Raw genomic sequence first — 19,491 nt, 5'->3', positions numbered from 1 at the left:
CCCTGCGGGCAGCTCCTTGCTCAACCCAGGACCACGAGCCCTCGCCAGGGCCTGATCAAATTTCCCCTTCAGTTCAAGAGGGCTTTTGAGCAACCAGGTCAGTCTAGAAGGCAGGCAATCACCCGCATAACAGAAAAGAAAAAAATGCGGTGAGAAGAAATATTGAGGGGGCCATCTATTTTCTTGACAGATAATTTAAACACTTTGGCTAGATTATTTCAGAACCAGAGGAAACACTTTGGCTTCCATTAACCCCTGCTGAGGGGTTTGCTCTGGGGAGGCTTCTGCACAGTTAATGGTGAGGAAGCGATTGCCAGCTTCAGCAAGAGGTGGTACCCAAAAAGAGCTCTGGATGGTTGCGGATGGTTGCGGGGTCGGGAGAACCGCTGTGGTGGGTGGGCCAGCCTCCAGCACGGCCCCCATGGATACTCGCCTCCCCAGCCCTCACATCTCCCCTATTCCCTGTGACGTGGAAGGATCCCTGCAAGTCCCTGAGAACAAAGAGCACTATCTTCCTTCTCTCTCTGCTCCCAGGCAGACTGCCTTCTCCCCTGTCTAGAATGGTCTTGCAAGTTTAACAAATCCACGGAGGGGAATGACGCCTTCACGACTGTTCTTAATTACTTGCTTTGTCAACACTGTAGTCCGCCTCCTCTTACTCCTCATTTGCATGCAGCATGAAATCCCTTTGAATCCCAAATATTTAACTGTCTTCCCTGTTCCAAAACGGATCTGAGAGAGGGCAAGCATGCTGTGGTGGCGTTTGGCTGCGAAGCCAGCCTCTGCTCCCCAGTCGAGGGGGCCACATGCGGGAAATGAATAGGGCTGGAATCAGACAACTGAACAGGCCCGTTATACTCAGCCAGGTCTTTTTAGGGAGCTTTGTGATTTTGATTCAGTTCCCAGAACAACAAACGTGCCTCTGTTTAAACACAGTCTCAGAAATACATTCCAAAGCCAACGTGTGAAACCGTTTCTGGGCTGACCCCCTACTCGGCAGGGCTTGTGGGCCTTCCCAGGTGTGGTCTGGAATCACGGATGCCTTCCTTGGTTATAGATTTGGTTACTGCTTCATTACTAATTGGTCTTGTTCCTTTCGGGGGAAAATCTCTAATTCTAAGGTTCCACTGCCTTCTCTGTCTTGCAGATTCATCATTGTTTCCCTTATTGTTTTTAGCGCTTTGGGTTTTTTTTCCCTTGGCATTCTGGGAGATTTTAAAGGTTTTTCTCCATATCACTGATTCAAGCTCTTTTGGGCCTGATTTTTGGTGATCTCCTGTTATGTTTTTGGTGTGTGCCTGTGAAATCTAGCATACATATAAAAGTGTATGAAAACATAGAATGTTTCAAAGAACCACATTCAAGCAAACACCTGTGAACTCATCAAGAAATTAAATATGACCTTCCTGAAGTAACCACCATCAGGAATCTTGTGTTCAGCAGTCCTTGCCTTTCTTTCTATTTTAAAAAACTGCTTATGTGTGCATTTCTAAATAAAATATTTACTATTACCTGTTTTTGAACAACATATTTTTGAATCATTGTGTATTCTTTAGTGGCTTTCTTCTTCTTTTTTTTTCTTTGTTCATTGTGTTTTTTAATTCATCCTCTGAAATTTATCTAAACCACCACGTTTGGGGGGCTTCCAGGTTTTTGCTATTACAAAAATGCTGCTGCATGCATCCTTGGTCACATGTCCCAGGAAGCCTGTATGAGAGCTTCTCCAGGCTGCACAGCTGGGAGTGGGGTGTGAGGCTGAGCTTTGTGGATAGAAGACATTCATGCCAGTGCCAGGGGCAATGTGGAGACAACTAGCCAGGACCCCTACTGAATGGCCCTCTCTGATTTAGCTTGCAAATAGGAAGCATCAGGAGCAGACCCATGACCATGATGACCCTTGGGTCGATGCAGGGTTGGGAGCAGCAGGTAAAGTTCAAGGGTGAAAAGGACAATCAGGTGCTGGGACCCAAAACCAGGTTCAGGGATATGAGCAGTTAGATACTGGTCAGGGTCAGGCTGGGCTTCAGATGCATGAGCCCGGGCTGGGATATAACAACTTATACAGTCAGGGCAAAAAGTAGGATGGGGACCCCCAGGGAGTCAGGGACCACTACGCTGGCCACTGATGGTGGAACCTCCAGTCATCCATCCTGTCTTCCTCCAGCCTGCGGGCCGTCCGGGAACAGGAAAGGCAGAGGGCTGATTCCTGAAGTCAGTGGCCACCAGCTTGGTAGAAATTAGGAGGAGGAAGTCGGTCTAGTAGCAAGGGCCTGTCAGACAGCCCAGGTTCTGCACATCCCTGCTCTGCCACCTTGGACTTGCCACTTAAGGTCCCAGGCCTTCTGTCTGGCTGGAAGAATGGGGACACAGGGCCCCACGTCTGGCACAGACAAGAACCCCAACAAAGGCTGGTTCTCTTCTGCGTCCTTTTTCATCGAGGGATTTTCTGGCACTGCAGGAGGCACATATCTTGAGTTATTTCCTTAGGAGAGGGGATGGGTGTGTGTTTTCTAGGGCTGGGCACCAACTGGGAGCTTAATAAATCCCTCCTGAAGGAGGGAGCCACACTCATACTCCCCGGTTTCCATCTGTGAGACAGCTGGTGGCGGGGGGTGGGGTGGGCCCACTATGCTAGCCAGTGTCATTTGGCATTGGGAAAACGGGCAGAAAAATCTGATTATCCAAACTTTTATTCAAATTAATGCAGGAAAATGACCATATTCAGATGCTTTCTCTCTAGCTTTTCGCCTACCTCCCCAGGGCCAGGCAAAGGAGGGTATCATAGCAGGGAAAACCACGTGGTGCCGGCCCAACAGAGGGGGAGAGAGGGCGAGTAGGTTGTGGTATCAGGATGATGTCACAGGGACAGGAAAGCTGGTTCCACCTTGTTATTCTCAAGCTTGGTCACGCGGACCATGCAGTTTCCAACCCCAAGGACCGCCAAGAACATGGAGGTGGCTGGGTAAGTCGGGGTTGGGGGCGCCCAGTAATGTGATGGCCAAACACTAGGACTTGGGGACAATGTTCCTGGTGTGCTTGGACCAATTCGCCTCCTTCCTCCTCATGGCCAGAGAGTCTCCAACCCTCCCACATCTGCTTCAGGGGACCAACCCTCCCACATCTGCTTCAGGGGAACCCAGGACCCCACATATAGAAGACAGGGAACCTCGCTGGCTGCGTACTGGGTGCAGCCCTGTCCTGGGCTGCTCCTTCCCCAGAGAGCCGCGGGCCTCTCTGCTCTATCTCCTCCAAGTCTCTGCTCACATATCACCTCCTCAAAGAGCCCCATCCTGGCCAGTTTCTGCCCCTACCTTTTTCTTTCTCTGTGGTAAAATATACATAACAAAGCTGACCATTCTAACCATTTTTTAGTCCAGGGGCATTAAATGCATCTACACTGTTGTGCTACTGTCCCCACCATCCATCCCCAGACCTTTTTCATCTTCCCAAACTGGAACTCTGTTTCCATTAAACAAGAATTCCTCACTCCCCCCATCCCCAGCCAAACACCCTTTTACTCTCTGTCTCTACGAATTTAACCATTCTACAGCTCTCATATAAATGGCAATCTTACAGTATGTGTCCTTTTGTGTCTAGCTTATTTCACTTAGCATAATGTCTTCAAGGTTCTTCCATGCTGTAGCATGTGTCAGAATTCCATTCCTTTTTAGGGCTGAATAATATAGATAATAGTAGGCATAGACCACATTTTGCTTATCCATCCATCCAAAGGTAGATGCGTTGGGTTGCTTCCACCTTTAGGTGAATAATTGTGAACAATGCTGTAATGAACATGGATGTACAGTATCTGTTTGAGTCCCTGCTATCAATTCTCTAGGGTATATGCCCAGAAGTAAAATTGCCAGGTTATTAATTTCTTGAGGAGCCACCATACTGTTTTCCATAGTGGCTGCCCTATTTTACATTCCCACCGGTGATGCACAAGGTTCACATTTCTCCACATCCTCGCCAACACTTGCTATTTTCTGCTTTTTAAGTATTAGCTACTCTAATGGGTATAACATGGTTGCTGGTCTACTTTTAACACTGCTACCTCCCTCCCCACCCTGCACCTCATACTCCTGATCTCTTCGCCCTATTCTATTCTTTTTTCTTCCCATGCAGAATCTAACATACTATATAATTTGCTTATCTATTAGTTTGGTTATGTTTATTGTCTGTGCCTTTTCTCCTCCCCCAGTCTCTGCTAGAATGTAAACTCAAGGCAGGGATATTTGGCTGATTTGTTCATTGCTGTTTTCCAAGAGCCTGAAACAGTGCCTGGCACATGGTAAATACTGAATGACTGTTATGTGAATGAATAAAAAGAAAGTAGAGCTGTCAGAAGGAGTTTTGGAGGCAGATACACCTGGCTTCAACCTCTGGCTTCCATCTCTGGCTTCATCAATTGCTACCTGATGTCTTTGGGCAAGTGCCTTCCTTTCTCTAAGCCTCAGTTTCCCCACCTGTCACACAAGGACAACATTGAGCCCAGTGAAGATGAACCGAGATACTAACTGGCTCGTAGTGGGTATCCGGTTAATACCTGCTACTCAGAGCCAGACCGGACTCCCTTGACACCGGTCTTGATGGACTGGAGCGCTGCGGTGAGAAAGGCAGTTCCCTCTTGGATCAGGCAGCATCTGAGAGGAAAGTTCTTTCCCTAGTGCACGGACACAGGCTCAGGCAGGCACCCCAAACAAGGGGCAGGGAGGGGGTGGGAGGCCACTCTGCCTCCCCACTGGAGGAAGCGGGTGCTGGTGGGCCCCAGGAACACCCCCCTGCCATTTCCACATATGTGGGAAGCCAGGAGCCTGCACCGACAGTGACTCCACTTGTCACAGCCATGGCTCGTAGGAGGTGACCAATACACTGAGGAAGTGTGGCCATCCGGGTCCCCTGGGGCCGCGGCGACAGCAACCTAGAGCGAGCCAGACGCAGATGGCTGGGCGCTCGGGCGGGCGGTCGGCCTGGCGCCAGCCACCCACTCCTGAGCGCACTCACGGGCCTCCAGAGGGGGCACTCCGGCAAAGCTGTTTGCAGCAAAAATCCAAACTGCAAGTAACAGCAGGGCCAGGAGAGAACCAGCGTGGGGAGGCAGATGGCAGCCTATGATGAGCACAGGCCGCCTGCCTGGGAGGCAGGTGCCACAAGGATGCTAGGCTCCGCAGGCACGGCTGCTTCCTATGGGTGCTGGCTGGGGGTGAGGGAGCCCCCGAGTCTCCTGGCCTCCTACAGGCAGCTTGTGCCAAGGCAGGCTCTCCCCAGGGCCCCTAACTGGGCTACTGGTCACCCTCCAGGCTGGGTGGGTTGAGATGATTTAAAAACCACCAGGTGAAGCCACTTTCCTGCTCCACATCTTCCTCTTGCAGTCAGTCAACAAGCAGGAGAGAGGGGCGGAGGCAGGAGGAGTGGGCACTGTGGGACTCCAGCCAGGGCCAGTCTGTGATAAGACTTCAGGGAAATCAAAAGCCCACTGCTGGGAAAAGGTTCGCAAGTGATCTAAACAAGGACAGGCTTTCCTCCCTTGCAAAGGTCTCTTTCAATCAGCAAATGTTTTCTGAGCACCTTTTATATGCAACGCACTGCAGGGAATACTGTAAGTGTTGGTGCAGCCCAGCTTCCGCTGAGTTACAATCAGGATGCCGAGTGAAACACGGAAGGCGCAGCAGACGCTGAACGGAGAACCCTCTAATTGTATTAATCAGCTTCCAATTACTGACAAATTGGCCTTCTCTTTCTAGCTCATCCTCCCTCAGAATGCCTGCATCCTCCAAGAAGCCTTCTGACTCCAAACGTACATTTTAGAGGCTGGAGGAGGAATGGTTTCTAAAATCCTGGGGAATCTGGATTCCAGTTAACTTTCGCACTGATTACAGAATAACTTTGAGTGAGTCATTCTGGTTTTTTTTTTTTTTTAATGAATCGAGATGAAAGGCTAAACAATAAATGACATGAATTTCCGACTTGCAACGTCATGTGTTTAGAAGCCTCTGAGGCAGCCCTCCCCAGGCTCCCACTCACACACCTGGGAAAGCACGTGAGAAAAGGGCATGCAAACATCATTAGCACAGGAGGGATCTGATGGTCAATGTATGGACAGTCTCTCCTCCCACAACAGTGGGGTGGGATGGGTGATGGGTGAAGAGTGTGTCACTGGTCCACCCGCCGCTGACTGCCTGGCAGGGACCAGGGTGCAGTGTCCAAAGGCCCTGGGTGGCTTTCCTGCGTGGCATGTCTGCGGGTTTCTGGTGCCGCACAAGGGGGCTGTCCTCCCTCCTCCAACCCAGTCTTTATGGATGGATGACAGACTCCCAGAAAATAACCAGGCAGGAGTGGGAAGGAGCTGGCAGCGGTGAGCTGCATCTGGGAAGGTATATTTTTTTAAGTAAAGCTCAGTCATGGGAGAGCGAGGAGAGGCAGGAAGGGCCAAACCAGGGGCTGCAGATTTCCAAATCCTGCCTAGTTCTTATGGCCAGAGGGCCAGGTGGCAGGAGAGTCAAAGTGCCTTGCCCGTGGGGCAAAATTTCGGATAAACCAAAGGGACTGTGAACGGTGCTCGTGCTGGTAAACCTTGGGCCTGCACAGCTCACAGCATCAGAAAGGAGATGAAGGCGCATGACCACCAAGACCAAACACAGGAAACCACTAAAGTCAGACCGGAAAAAAAAAAAAAAAGGAATCAGTGATGTGGAAGAAAAGCTTTAAAATTTTTCACAGTGGAAGTAAGCCAGAAGAGAAAGAAAAATACCATATGATATCACTTATATGTAGAACCAAAAAAAAAAAGAAGACACAAATGAACTTATTTACAAAACAGAAACGGACTCACAGACACAGAAAACAAACTTCTGGTTCCCGGGGGGAAGGGCATGGGAAGGGATAAACTGGGAGTTCGAGATTTGCAGATTCTAACTACTATGTATAAACTAGATAACAAGTTTATACTGTATAGCACAGGGAACTATATTCAATATTTTGTAGTAACCTATAATGAAAAAGAATATGAAAAGGAATATATGTATGCATATGGATGACTGAAACATTATGCTGTACACCAGAAATTGACGTAACACTGTAAACTGACTATATATCAACTAAAAAAACAAAATTAAAAAATTTTTTTAAATTAAAAAAAGATTTTTCACAATGGAGGGAAAAATGAAGAGCTTGAAAATGACTTGGTAGAAGATGATGAAGACAGAGAATGGAAATGCATTCTTTTTGTTGTTGTTGTTGTTGTTAGAAAATTTCTTTTTTTTTTTTTTTGGGAAATGCACCCTTCAAATTAAAAGTGTCCCCAAGAAGAAACTAGAATAGTTTGAGAACAAAGTAAGAATCAAAAACATAATTAAAAAGCTTTCCTGAATCAAAGACCCAAATATGTTTGTTCTAGACAAAAATCAATGCAAATGACCTGGGTATATCCAGACAAACATTTTAATTTCCAAATATAGACATAAATAACACCACCAGGTTATTTAAAGGGGGATAGAAGCATACGTCTGGCTTCAGACTTCTCCCCCATGTCTCTGCTCCTGCCTTCATTAATTACCTCAGCTAATTATAGGTCAAAAGTAATAACTGAAAGGTCTATAAGAAGTTCTATAGGAACACTGATGTTTATTTTTCCCTTCTAGGTATCCATTCTGAGGATATAATCTAAGATGTAGGCAAAGAGCTATGTACACAAATCTACAGAGCAATTAGCAATAAGAAGGAAAAAAGGACATGACTCAGACAGCCTAAATTAGCAGAATATCCATGAGACAGAATGTTTACAAAAAGTTATTGATTACACTGAGAACTGCTTAAAATATAATGTTAATTTTAAAACACAGGTTCAACGATATAAAGAAAATAAACACAGAAAAAAGACCGTAATTACACAAAAATGTTAAGTGTGGTTGTCTCCGGATGGTAAGATTATGGATTTTGGGGCGATGTGTATTTTTTTATGGTTTCTAGACATTATAAATGTCAATGATCCATATTAACATATTATAATTGGAATAGAGTAAAATGTATATAATATTTTTAAAAATGAAAACTTCTAATGTTAACGACAGTCAAGAACTTAAACATCTGGGGTAATATTAAATAAGAAAGATGCTACTAACTCTGAGATTTATAGTCTATAATTTAATACCAACCCAGCAACCAGAGTATCCTTTAAAAATTGGGAGAGGATTCAGGTCATGCCTCTCCTCTACTCCAGACCTTCTGAGGACTCCCCATTTCACTCAGAATAAAAGCCAAAGTCCTTACAAGGGTCTACAAGGACCAACATGAACCCCTGACCCCCTGCCATGTCTCCAACTTCTCCTGACCTGACTTTGTTCCAGTCACACTGCTCTCCTTGCTATTCCTCAAACCTACCAAGGACATACCTGCCTCAGGATCTTTGCACTTGCAGCACCCCCTACTTGGAATGTTTTCTCTCCACACAACCACACAGTGTGTTTCAGACCTCAGCTCAAATGTCATTTTGTCATGAGCCCTTCCCTGACCCCTGTATAAAACAGCGCTACCCCTCCATGTCCCCATGGCCCCTTCCCCTTTACCCAGAGCACTTTACTTGAATGTGTTTGTGGTGTCCATCTCCCACTCAAAGAGCTCTTTTGCCTGGCACATAGAAGATGCTCGATAAATTTGCATTGAATGCCTGAATGAACAAATGCATTAGATTGTAAAGTCCTCAAGAGCAGAGGGGCTGAAGCGGACATCACTGCATCACTGATGCACACAAACCAGGCAGCAATGCCAACCTGACAGCCCCAGGGACATTTAACCCACATTCAACTCACTCTGGAAAAAATACAATTACAGCCAAAGATGATGGCAGTGAAGAGTCAAATGGAAAGGAAGGCAAGAGGGTTTGGGCAGAGTGCTATGAGAGTTAGCATCAGAAAATTTAAGTTCTTCCATCAGGATGTGGTTTTTGCTGCAGGACAAAACTCCACGTTTTTATCGCAGACTCAGAACCAGCTTATATGTGGCACTTAGGATGACATTTTAAATGCTCTCTCTATTTAGCTATCTCTTTGTTGTGATTAGATATTTTTCCATGAAAAAAACAAAAAGGCATTAGGAAGCCAATTACCTTGTCACTCTCCCACCCCAAAAAGCAGGCAGGAAAATGCAGCCCCTGGGTAGGGTACCCACAGGCACCCAGACTAGTAGACACGTTCTTTCAGGGCCCATCCATGCCTCCTAAACGTCCACGGTACGCCTGGGTCTGCAGAGAGGGCACAGAGCATCCTTGATCTTGCTCAGTTTTATCGGCCTCGAGAAATTCAAGGACAGACTGATAGCATAATGCACAGCCTCATATTCTTCGCCTTAGGAAAGATAAGAAAATTCATCCTAAGCTATTTCGGACTTTTCTGGGTATCGGAGGGCTCTGGAGATTAGGATGGGCTGGTGGCGGACATTGCTTGTGGCGGCTCAGGACTATTAAGAAGCGCAAGGGTAACTTGTGGTGGGGCTCGACAAGGGCAGCTGCCTCCCAAGCCCTCCACTAAATTATTACATTTGCTAAATTTGTCTTTCCTTTCATCTGCCTTTTTTTCCTTGACAGTTCCTTCATCTCTGTGCTCCCACAGCTCAGCCATGATCGTCTTTTCATCCTGCTAAGGTGTCTCCCACAGATCCTGTTTTAAGGAATTTTCCTCTCTCGTGGATTTTTGCATCTTAAAGGGGACCCTCTGAAGACCAGAAGGACCTCAAATTCAAGGGGGTGGGGAGGATTTTCCAGCTGGGTGAGAGAGAGAGGCCTCTAATGTATAATGGAGTATCTATTCTGTACTGGACATTTTGTACACTTTGTATACTTTAATGATCTTGCTGAAATCTCACAGTATCGCCAAGAAATGGGTATTATCGTCTCTATTTCAGGATGAGAAATCAGAGACCTCCAGGCAAGACAGAATAGAATGTTCATTCACAGTTGGAGGCCCCACCTGCTATCTCCCCTGTTTCAAAGACACAGCTGTGATACATGAAAAGGTTCTCACAAGTAAACTCAACTGTGCTCAAAAACAAGATATAGCTCTCAAGGGATCAGAAGGTCCAAATTTTTACTATTCTGAGGGGCTGAAGGCATAGCCCGCTGAGCTCAAGGTTCAGAAGCAGGTGGAGGCAGCTGGAAGATCGGTCTTCTAAGGGTATAGGGACTAAAAGTGACCCATGGGACGTGGGGGACCAGAGCCAGTGTCCCTGTAAATGGGGGCTGGTGAAGGCATTTCCCATGTGGGAAAGGCGGCTGAAAAAAGGCAGAGATACCACTGCCCCTCACCCTCCCAAGACTAAAGCATATCTAAGAATGCGAACACTGATGGAAGCTGGGAGAAACACACACACACACACACACACACAGCCTGGCCAGACTGCCAACGGCTTTGATGATCGGCTCCAGGAGTAAACCCATTATCACTGTGGACACGCAGCTCATCACAAACCCAAAACAGCTGGACCTGCAGCAGGGTACCCAGGACCTGGGTGAAGGCAACACGAAATCACTCGGCAAGGAGAGCAGAGGGGAGGTGATGAGCAGGGAGAGAAAGAGAGAGAAACTGACTCCCACTCAAGATGAGTGTACAAACTGCAATCCCAAAACACCCGAGGAGAGTGGTGGCTGAGAGAGACAACCAACGGAGAGTCTCAAAGAGTTAGTGCACTGGAAGGCAGTACCAAAGAAGTTACCCAGAAAGTATCTCAAAGAGATAAAAGTAATAACCAAAAAAGTGCAGTTGGGAGCTACAGAGGATGTATGGAGACACTCTGAAGTGTATTTGACAGGGTTTCCTGGAGAGGAGACATGGAATGATGGGCTAGCAATATTCAAGGACATCATGGCTGCAGATTTTCCGTAACTAAAGCTATTTTATGGATCCTCAGATGGAAGGCACATATTAATCACCAAGCAGATAAGTAAAAAATAAATCCACATGTGGAAAACCAGGGGCATCCTCCCTCTGCCCAACTCCTGTTTCTGAAATCCCTGTCCCCTGACCCTTCCCAGGAGCTGCCCGACCCTGTCCTCCACTGTTTCAGCCCCACTTCTGATTCTGGAACAGTCAGGAAAGCCCTGGGTTTGGGGTTAGGAGACACAGGTTCGAGCCCCCCATCTGTTACTGCCTCAGAGTCCTCACTGAACCTTGATTCTTCCCTTAAAATGGGATCAGAACTAGAATTATAGAAGCTTAGAACCAGAAGGGACTTTGGGGGTGGTGCCATCCCAGCAGACCACGGCTGCGTTGGAGTTCCAGCTCTCCCACTAACTAGCTCGGGGTCCGCAAGACACTTGACCTCCTCCTGTCTCTCCAGTTCCCCATCAGGAAAAGGGGGTAATGGCAGCACCCACCTACGGGGCTGTATAAGGATGAAATGGATTTATACTTGTAAAGAACTTAGCACAGTGTCAGGCGCACAGTAAATGTTCAGCCTGGGGCAGCCACTTCTGTGATTATAACAATAGCCCCCCAACAAAACGCTACTTGCACCTGTGCTCAGGGCAAGGGCTTCCCACTGAAGTCACCGACCCCGGCCATAGCAGAACCAGGGTGCACTGCCACCTCTGCACTGGGGGACGGACAAACCAGCAGGCTGCACCTCCCCACCCTTGTCCCTGGCCTCCAGAGAAGCCCCTCTCAGTGACCAACCGTGAACTTCCCCAAATTCGAGCATGCCCTGCCCCCGCCCCAGCCCGCCCCGACCCTGTTGCCCGGGGTACCCTACCTCTCTCTGCTCACTGCAGATCTTACATAGCCACAGGGGCCGCTTCTGGCCAGGGGAGGCCTCGATCCCACATTTGGTGCAGACTTTCTACAAGAGAGAGGACATGGGAATGTAAACACTTCAGCCCCCTTTCCCTGCAGCTGACAGGCTGGGAAAACTGTAACCAAGGAGCCCTTTGGCAGCTCCCAAGGGGATGGTTTTTGCTTCAGGCCAGAGGGCCAAAGGGCACAGATCATGTAAAACCTGTAGCTGGCTTTGGGGCACAATGGATTTACCCACGGACCTCCATGATATAAATGCACCCCGACAAGGACGTCCTGTTGGGATCACATGAAAAAAAAATCAGCTCGCTGATAATCACAGCTGCATCATTTTCAATAGCAAAGCACTGGAAACAGCCCAAACGCCTGATACTAGAGGAAGATCCAGGCAAACACAACAGAATATGATACGGTCTTAACACAGCAGACTGTGTCGGATCCCGGAAATGTGGGCAGGAAATGATGTTATTCAACAAAGAAAACATACATTTGTATATAACCGTGCGGAAAATTCACCTGTGTGCCTGACGTGGTGAGAAGACGATATAGGAAGAAATACCAGTGGCAGCTTGAGCACTTCTTTGATACCGAGGCTCTTCATTTACTGATTCCTGGAAACCCTATTATAAGCATCAGGCCCATTTTACAGGCAGTAGTTTGAGAATTTGCCCAAGTTCACACAGCAAGTAAGTCACGGACGCAGGTCTGCCTCTAGGGCTGTTGCACAACCGCCTGCGGCCACATAAGTAGCCAGGACCTAGTTTCCGTAGTGTTTTTCCTTCTACAGAGTTGCTTAAGCTCCTAACTTCTAAATATGTATTTTCCTTCCCCGAAATGCACAGGCACCAGCAGCAGTGGGAAGAGCTAGATGAAACGCACCGGGAGGCAGAGGGGGACTTGGTAGGGCTGAGACCTGTTCCCAACTAACCCGGGTCCAGGCTGATTTGGGGACAGCTGTCCTTAGGTCACACCAGCTGATCAGTCTTTCTGCCATGTGGAAGCTATCAGTCCCTGGGGGGCTGGGGGCTCTCTCCTGCCTCTGGGCCAAGGCAAGGCTGGATCTGTTGCTTGGCCTTTCCAGCAGGCTGCCAACTGAGCGAGGAATATACCTCTCTGTGGAGAAGGAAATGTCACCAACTTGGCTTCCCAGAGCATGTTGTCACCACCTGACTGGGTGGCTGAGCTGCAGGAGGTGGGGAGCCAGCTCGGGGCAGAAGGGAAGCTATGATACATCCGTGGGGGGCGGCGGGGGGGATCCATTTGCTTCCACCCAATGCTCAGGTTTAAGAAATGTCACTTTTATTTCTCCAAATAAATTGACGTGGTCCCTCCTGGAATGTGCCAACCTGCTGGAGGGAAGAGACACACAGAGACAGGAAACACTCCCTCGGCAGCAGGGGGAGGTGCGCCCCGTGCACACTGAGTGATTGGCGGGGCGGCAGGAGATCAGATGAGGGAGAATCTCATCCGGGGTGGAGTGTCCAGGGGCAGTGGGACCACTGTCTCTCTTGGCATGTGGGGCAGGAATCCAGGCTGGCTTGGCTCCAGAAGAAACGACATTGAGGGTCCCTTGCTAAGGGTGGGGGGCAGACATGTGTGCCCCGTCCTCCATGTGCCTGCTCCGGCCTGCCTCCCCAGGGGTGCATCCTGCAGGTGTGTGTAGACTCATTCCAAGGTCTATGGGGTACCGTCCAGTGCATCCTCATAATCCAGGCCACTTTGGTCACTCCAAGTTTCCCTGGACCCCCAATTCTCCAATCCAGCATCATCACCTTCAACTTCCCACACTGCAGGCCAGAGTCAGAGGCACAACAAGGCCTGAGACCCCACGGCTCGGGCACCTCATTCCTGGGTTGGGACTTCATTGTCCTCACCATGAGCCCCCAGGTTCCGAGGCAGGGTTCCCCAGCTGCGGCCGATTAGCAGCAGGGAGCGGGTGCTGTGCCGGTGCAGGGTGGGGAACGAAACTGCTCGGAAGCGGCCGTCTATGAGCACTTAGTACCCGGGAATCAGCCACACCCTCCTCGACAGGCCCCGAAGGCTTCGCCGGACCCTCATCCATCACACAGAAAGTGGTGTTTGTGATGTTCAGCCAACCAAAAAGAGATGAAATTGTGCTCAAATGTTCCACACAAGGAGCCTGGAAAAATGTACGCTGTGCTGCAGAAATGAATACTGGAGACAGTTAATTTGAAAATATTTGATGCTTCAATTCAACAAGCATTTATTCAATACCAGATGGAAGGCACTGTTCTAGGAATGATGAGGATGAGCAAGGCACAGCCCTTTGTCCTCAATGAGGGTCACATCAAACGGAGGAGTGGACGAAAGAGCAGAACGCATCTGGAAAAGGACTTGCCCAAGAGTTACAATCAACTGAAGTGTGTCGGTGAGACGGTCTCTCATTAGGAAGCAGGTGGCAGTGATGCTCGTCCCCCCAACCCTGACTGCAGGAAAGCAGGGGAAGAAGACATGACCATGTCCAGCTGCTCTCAGCACAGGCACAGAGCCACTGTGAAGCAGTCAGCCTACACGTGTGCATTTCACGTTGCACGGTGTGTTCCCGACGCTGGAACTCGAGTCTTCAACGAGGAAAGATCCGATTGTTTTGGGACAAAGCTACATGGCAATAAAAACGATGACGGTCTCAACAGAAAATCAGGACGGCACCATGTGTTCACTGACACAGAGCCACGTTCACAGTAAGTTAAAGAAGCACGTTATAAACAGTATGCCTGGTGTGATTCTCTACCATATGTAAATATGTACATGTGCCTGTATCTACTTAGAAGTCGGCACGGGCACAGGCAAGTATCTGCACGGGTATTGGTCCAAATGTAAGCCAAATTGTGCTAAGTCAGAATCTATTTTAAATGGGCGAAAAGAATTCTTATTTAAAGGAAGCCTGTGCTAAATGCTTTAGGAAACCACTTGCCCCCAGCTTCATTTTTTGACCAGATCTGGATTTTTGGTGGGTCAGGATGGATTAAAGAAGCTGAAAGCATATGCACAGGTAGGAGGGAGACAGGACTTAACGGCTGAGTGTGGCTCAAATGTAGACACTTAGCCGTGCCTCCAACCCCTCAGCCCCAACCCCCATAGATGGTGTCAACGGGTCACTGACCCCTCTGGTCACAGGCTCAGTGCTGCTCGGCCCCCGAGACATCATCAGCCAGGCCTGGAGATGCACCACCAGCCCCGGAGTGCGGGGGTTAGAAACGGCCTCCTTGCCGTAGACAGACTCCATCTCCAGAACCCAGGTCCCGCTGCCAAAGGGCTTTAAAGACTTTAGATATTGATGTACATATTATAAATATTTATATACTTTGTAGAGCACTGATGCTACACTAGGCACCAGGCTAGGTGTTTAATGCAGAACCTCATTTAATTTTTATAACCACCCTACGGAATGGGTATTATTGTCCCTGTTTCATAAACGTGGGATCTGAGACCTGAGGCTAAGTAAGTTGACCACGGGGAGCTGTGATGGAATCCCATGCTGTTTGAGCCCCAGGTTTCAGCCCAGACAAGAGACTCATCCCAGCCTTCATTCTCCCCTGGAGGCTCAAGTGCAAGGCAGGGACGGCTCTCGGCTCTGGGGGCCCCAGCCCCTCCTCCAGACTCCAGACTCATCAAGCCTCAAGTGGGAGAGGGCACAGCCAGGCCCCTCCTCTGTTGATTCAGACGCAGGCTGAGGGCCAGCAGGGCTGAGGGCACGCTGACCTGAGCCCTGAGCACTGCCAATATCAGGGCCCAAAGATGCACGGCCTTAAAAAGGCCAGCCACCTGCTGCTTGGTGTGAGACAGAAGCCAGGAGGTGACCAGAGAAGAATTTCAGAAGGAAGATAAGTCTCTCTGTGCTTCCACCCCAGTGCCCTGCCAGGGAGACGCCAGCCTTCCTCCATCTGGGCTGCGGGGGGGGGGGGGGGGGGCAGGTGCACTGCCCACACAGGGCTAGGCCTCCTTTGTTCGCTCAGGCCTCGGGAAGGCTGCACCGCCTTCTTTGAGTGGGCCCTCCCCCGCCCCTCTCCAGATGAGCCACTGACGCCAAACACACGGGGACCACCTGTAAACCCCAGGCCCTAGCAGCCTCTCCCAGCTGAAAGGCAGCACTGCAGATTTCAGAACCAACTTCCACCCCCGCCCCCACCCGCTTGCCACCCGCTACAGTCAGTACTGTGTCCTGAGTGGAGAGGAGGGTTAAAAAGGCAATGGAAGGAGCTGGGGATGAGCACTGACAAGTGCATGATAAGAAATCATGCCCTGGATGTGGCTTGGGCTCACCTCTGTGCTTGTGCCCCACTCTCTGATGGGCCCTGGATACCCGGGCAGGATGAAGCTGCTGGCTGCCTGGAGGTGGGGAGTGGCTGTTTCTCTATCCGCATCGGCCCCGGTTAACCCTTCCAGGTCCAGGTTATCCTCAGCATCATCTCTCAGGACGGAGACTCTGTGCTCGGTTTCTGCCTCTTTTCTAGGCAGTCATGGGAAACAAAGATGTGAGCTGTCTTGATGGGCCCCGGGGGCATGCAGGGTGGGTGACAGACAGGAGCATGAGTGGAGGCAGCCGTGGCTGTAAACAAGAATTTGGGCAAAGGAGTGGAAATGGGTTATTCAACCTGAAGCTGAGAGGGAGGTTTTAAAAACCAGCAAATTTATTAATGTACCATCAAAGGGGGACCCCATGAGACACAGCTGGGTCTCAAGGAATTCACTCATTCCTTCAACAGGCATCTGTGCAGGACATGGTGGGTGCCTGGTATGGGCTCAGCGTGGGTGTCAAGAGATGCCCATGACACAGTCCCTCGTGGGGAAGAACGCTGGCCTGTGTGGATGGAGCACTAAGTCCGGCCACGACTGCAGAGTGACAATGCAGACACTGAGTACAAGGGAATGACCAACCCAGACAAGGAAGGGACGGCGAGCCGGAGGAGACAGCCAGGGATGGTTCCCAGAGCCGGCCTGTCTCAGGCAAGGGCCAGATGTCACTGGGGTGCGCCTGTCACCGGGTATTTCTGTGACCATTCCACCACGGCCACTAGTCTGTGACTCCAACTGGGGTGCCTCTCCCCTGGGAGGGTGTCAGACCCTCCAGGCTGGAGGACAGGACACTTGTGGAGGGAAAAGCACATTCAATGTTACGCTCACTTTTTTCAAACGTAGAATATTATTTTGAAATTTCAAACAGCATTAAAAAAGTAGGAAGGTTTCCACCTCTACGAAAAGGGAGCCTGAGGTTTGACAGGCTCAATGATGCTGCTCTAAAGTCCTGGTGGAGAAGAAGCCCCACCTGCCCCCAGTCAGGCAGCCGGGTGGGGCTCCACATTTGTCCCTCTCAGACATCTAAGGGGACCCTGGGGCCTTGTGTGGGGCCAGGCGATAGCACGGACTCCCCCTGGCTCCCCGGGTATGTGAAGATAGAAATTGATGCATGTAGAGAGAACGGTTCTATCAGACACAACCCTCCTAAAATGTCCCAGGCCTGGTGTGCACCCCAGGGTCTGCGCCGCCCCACCCTGGCCCTGAGCCAGCCTGCCCAGGGAGGCAGACTCCGCAGTCAGTGCAGCACCACCACACTGAGGGCTCCCTGCCTCGCACCAGGCTTTCCTTAGGCTTGGAACACAGCCTGCTCCCCCCTGACTCGTGTGGCTCCTACAAGTCCTTCAGGAACTAGACTCCCTGAGCCCTTGTTAGCTCCTTTCAGCCCTAAAGAAAGAAACCCCTTGCTCCTGGAACTGACGGGGCTGTGACTGAGCTCATCAAGTTCTCCAGACTCCCGGCTGTAGGTCCATGTGGCTCCATCCAAATTACTGGGGGAGGACACTCAGGCCAGTGGTCTCCCAGGACCTCCACATCACACTGCTGCTCCCCAAACCAATTCTGGCCAGGAGGGAGTCAGGGTAGAGGAGAACCCAGGTGGTAGGACGTGGGCTCACATCCTCTTGCTCCCTGCCGTGTGGTTACTTAAGAGTTACGACTCATAATGATAACAGTCACCATTTACAGAGCACTTAACTCCATGCCTGGCCCTGAGCTCAGCGCTCAGCACACATCATGATGATCACTTTTAATCTCGTTTATGTTCACAACAGCCCTGCGAGGAAAGTTTTATGATCTGAACACGGTGGATGATGAATCGGAGGCCCAGAAGATCTTGGGTGGCTTAGCTAAATTCATGTCGCCAGGAGGCGGCAGAGCCAGGATGGGGACCCAGGTGCACAATCATAAAAGCAAGAGCTTATATAACACGTCCTGTGTGCTGGGCATGGCAGGGGTGCTTTCCGCGGATTAGTCACTCAACAGTGACAGCACTGGGCAGACAGCTCAGGTCATCTCTCTGGGGTCACACGAGGATAGTAAGTTGAGGGCCGGACCAGGGTCCTACTCCCAATCTTGCCTCCCACCCACACCCTCTGTGACCCCTGCTAGTTGAGAAGGATGCTTATGAGGCCCGGGAATCAGATGTCACTGAGAGAGAGGAAGTGGACTGAGCTGTCCCATGGACAGCCGTGGTCTGAAGACGCACAGCAGCCTGCTTGCCGAGACAGACATTGGACATCCCGGGAACATGAACTCAAGGAACTAAAGGCCCCACACAGCCAGCTCTGGCCTCTGCCAGCCAGGCTCTGGTTGCATAACCAACCTCTGTTTTCCCGAAGTGCCGGGCTGGGGCCTCCCACAGACAGTTTCTCACCCATGCCTGCCACCTGGCAGCCACCTGGCCCAGGCTCTGTTGCAGGAGCCCGGTTCTTGATTCTCAGAGCCACAGCCAAAGGAGCGGCTGGATCATTCTGCTTTTGTTGTCCTGAAAATGCTTTGCTCCTCTCAGCAGCACCCCGAGCTAAGGCTCCAAGTGAGCCTGGCTCCTCTGGGCCTGCCACAAAGATGCACCTTGGAGGGCCACACACGGAGCCTCGGGTCGGGTGTACTGGGCAGATCCCGCCTCAGAAATTCTGCGGTTCTCGGGTGCGTGACCGATCTGTGAGCCTGACCCCAAAGACACTGAAGTTGCAGCCCTGCTCTTAGAAGGCTTAAAATCTCCATGAGAAGGCAAAGCAGGGGCCTCTGGTGAACCTTCCACTATCCCTCCCCCTGGAAGCTGGTAGGCTGCAACCTTAGCTGCAGGTCGGGACCAATGACGTGAAGAGCATTCAGTAAACACTTTAATACTTCCTAAGGTCCTGCTGCTGCCAGGCCCTGGACTAGGCAGAGAACACGGCGAGGCTCCCAGGCTGAGGGCACAGATACAAGAAGACAGATACACACGTATGTGAGACCCTTCCTGCTCGGCCCCCACCTGACTCTCCACCCTAGCCAAGCCCCCCGTGCCAGCCCCCCGCGCCTCACTCTCCGCTCCCAATATCCTAGGTACTCCCCTGCTTCCATTCTTCCACCCAGGCTGTGCCTCATGGCTAGCAAACTCCTATGTATCCTCCAGGAACAACTCAAATGTCTCCTCTTCTGTGACGCCTTCCTTGATTTCCCCCCAGGGGAAGCACAAATTACTCCCTCCTTTGCATTCCCAGTATGGGTCAACATCTCCAGAGGACTGCTGATTGCATCACATTGAAAGTGTCTGTCCCATGACTGTGCCGCCTCTAGAAAAAGAACTTTGTTGTTCGTGTTTAAATCCCCAGGTTCAACAGGTGCCTGGCAGGCAGTTGGCTAGGAAGGGAGTAGAGGGCTGACTGACAGGCATCATGTGCTATGGGGC

At 50.2% G+C, this 19,491-nt stretch overlaps 1 protein-coding gene across 6 annotated transcripts in view; it reads right to left on the bottom strand.

Annotated features, from left to right (window-relative positions):
* The window catches only part of RPH3AL (rabphilin 3A like (without C2 domains)), a 142,496-nt gene that overhangs the window by 32,975 nt on the left and 90,030 nt on the right, over positions 1–19,491 (bottom strand). For 5 of the 6 annotated variants that reach the window (XM_010958216.3, XM_074343203.1, XM_010958215.3 and 2 more), the window contains exon 5: positions 11,740–11,826. The exons of the other annotated variant lie outside the window; for it this stretch is intronic. In XM_010958216.3, the coding sequence (XP_010956518.2) occupies positions 11,740–11,826 (87 nt within the window). The remainder of the gene's footprint in view (positions 1–11,739; positions 11,827–19,491) is intronic. 6 annotated transcript variants of the gene reach the window in all.

This window comes from Camelus bactrianus, chromosome 16, assembly GCF_048773025.1.
Source record: "Camelus bactrianus isolate YW-2024 breed Bactrian camel chromosome 16, ASM4877302v1, whole genome shotgun sequence".
Lineage (NCBI taxonomy): Eukaryota > Metazoa > Chordata > Mammalia > Artiodactyla > Camelidae > Camelus > Camelus bactrianus.
The sequence above is the reverse complement of the archived record's forward strand: the minus strand, read 5'-3'. Positions and strand labels throughout refer to the sequence as shown.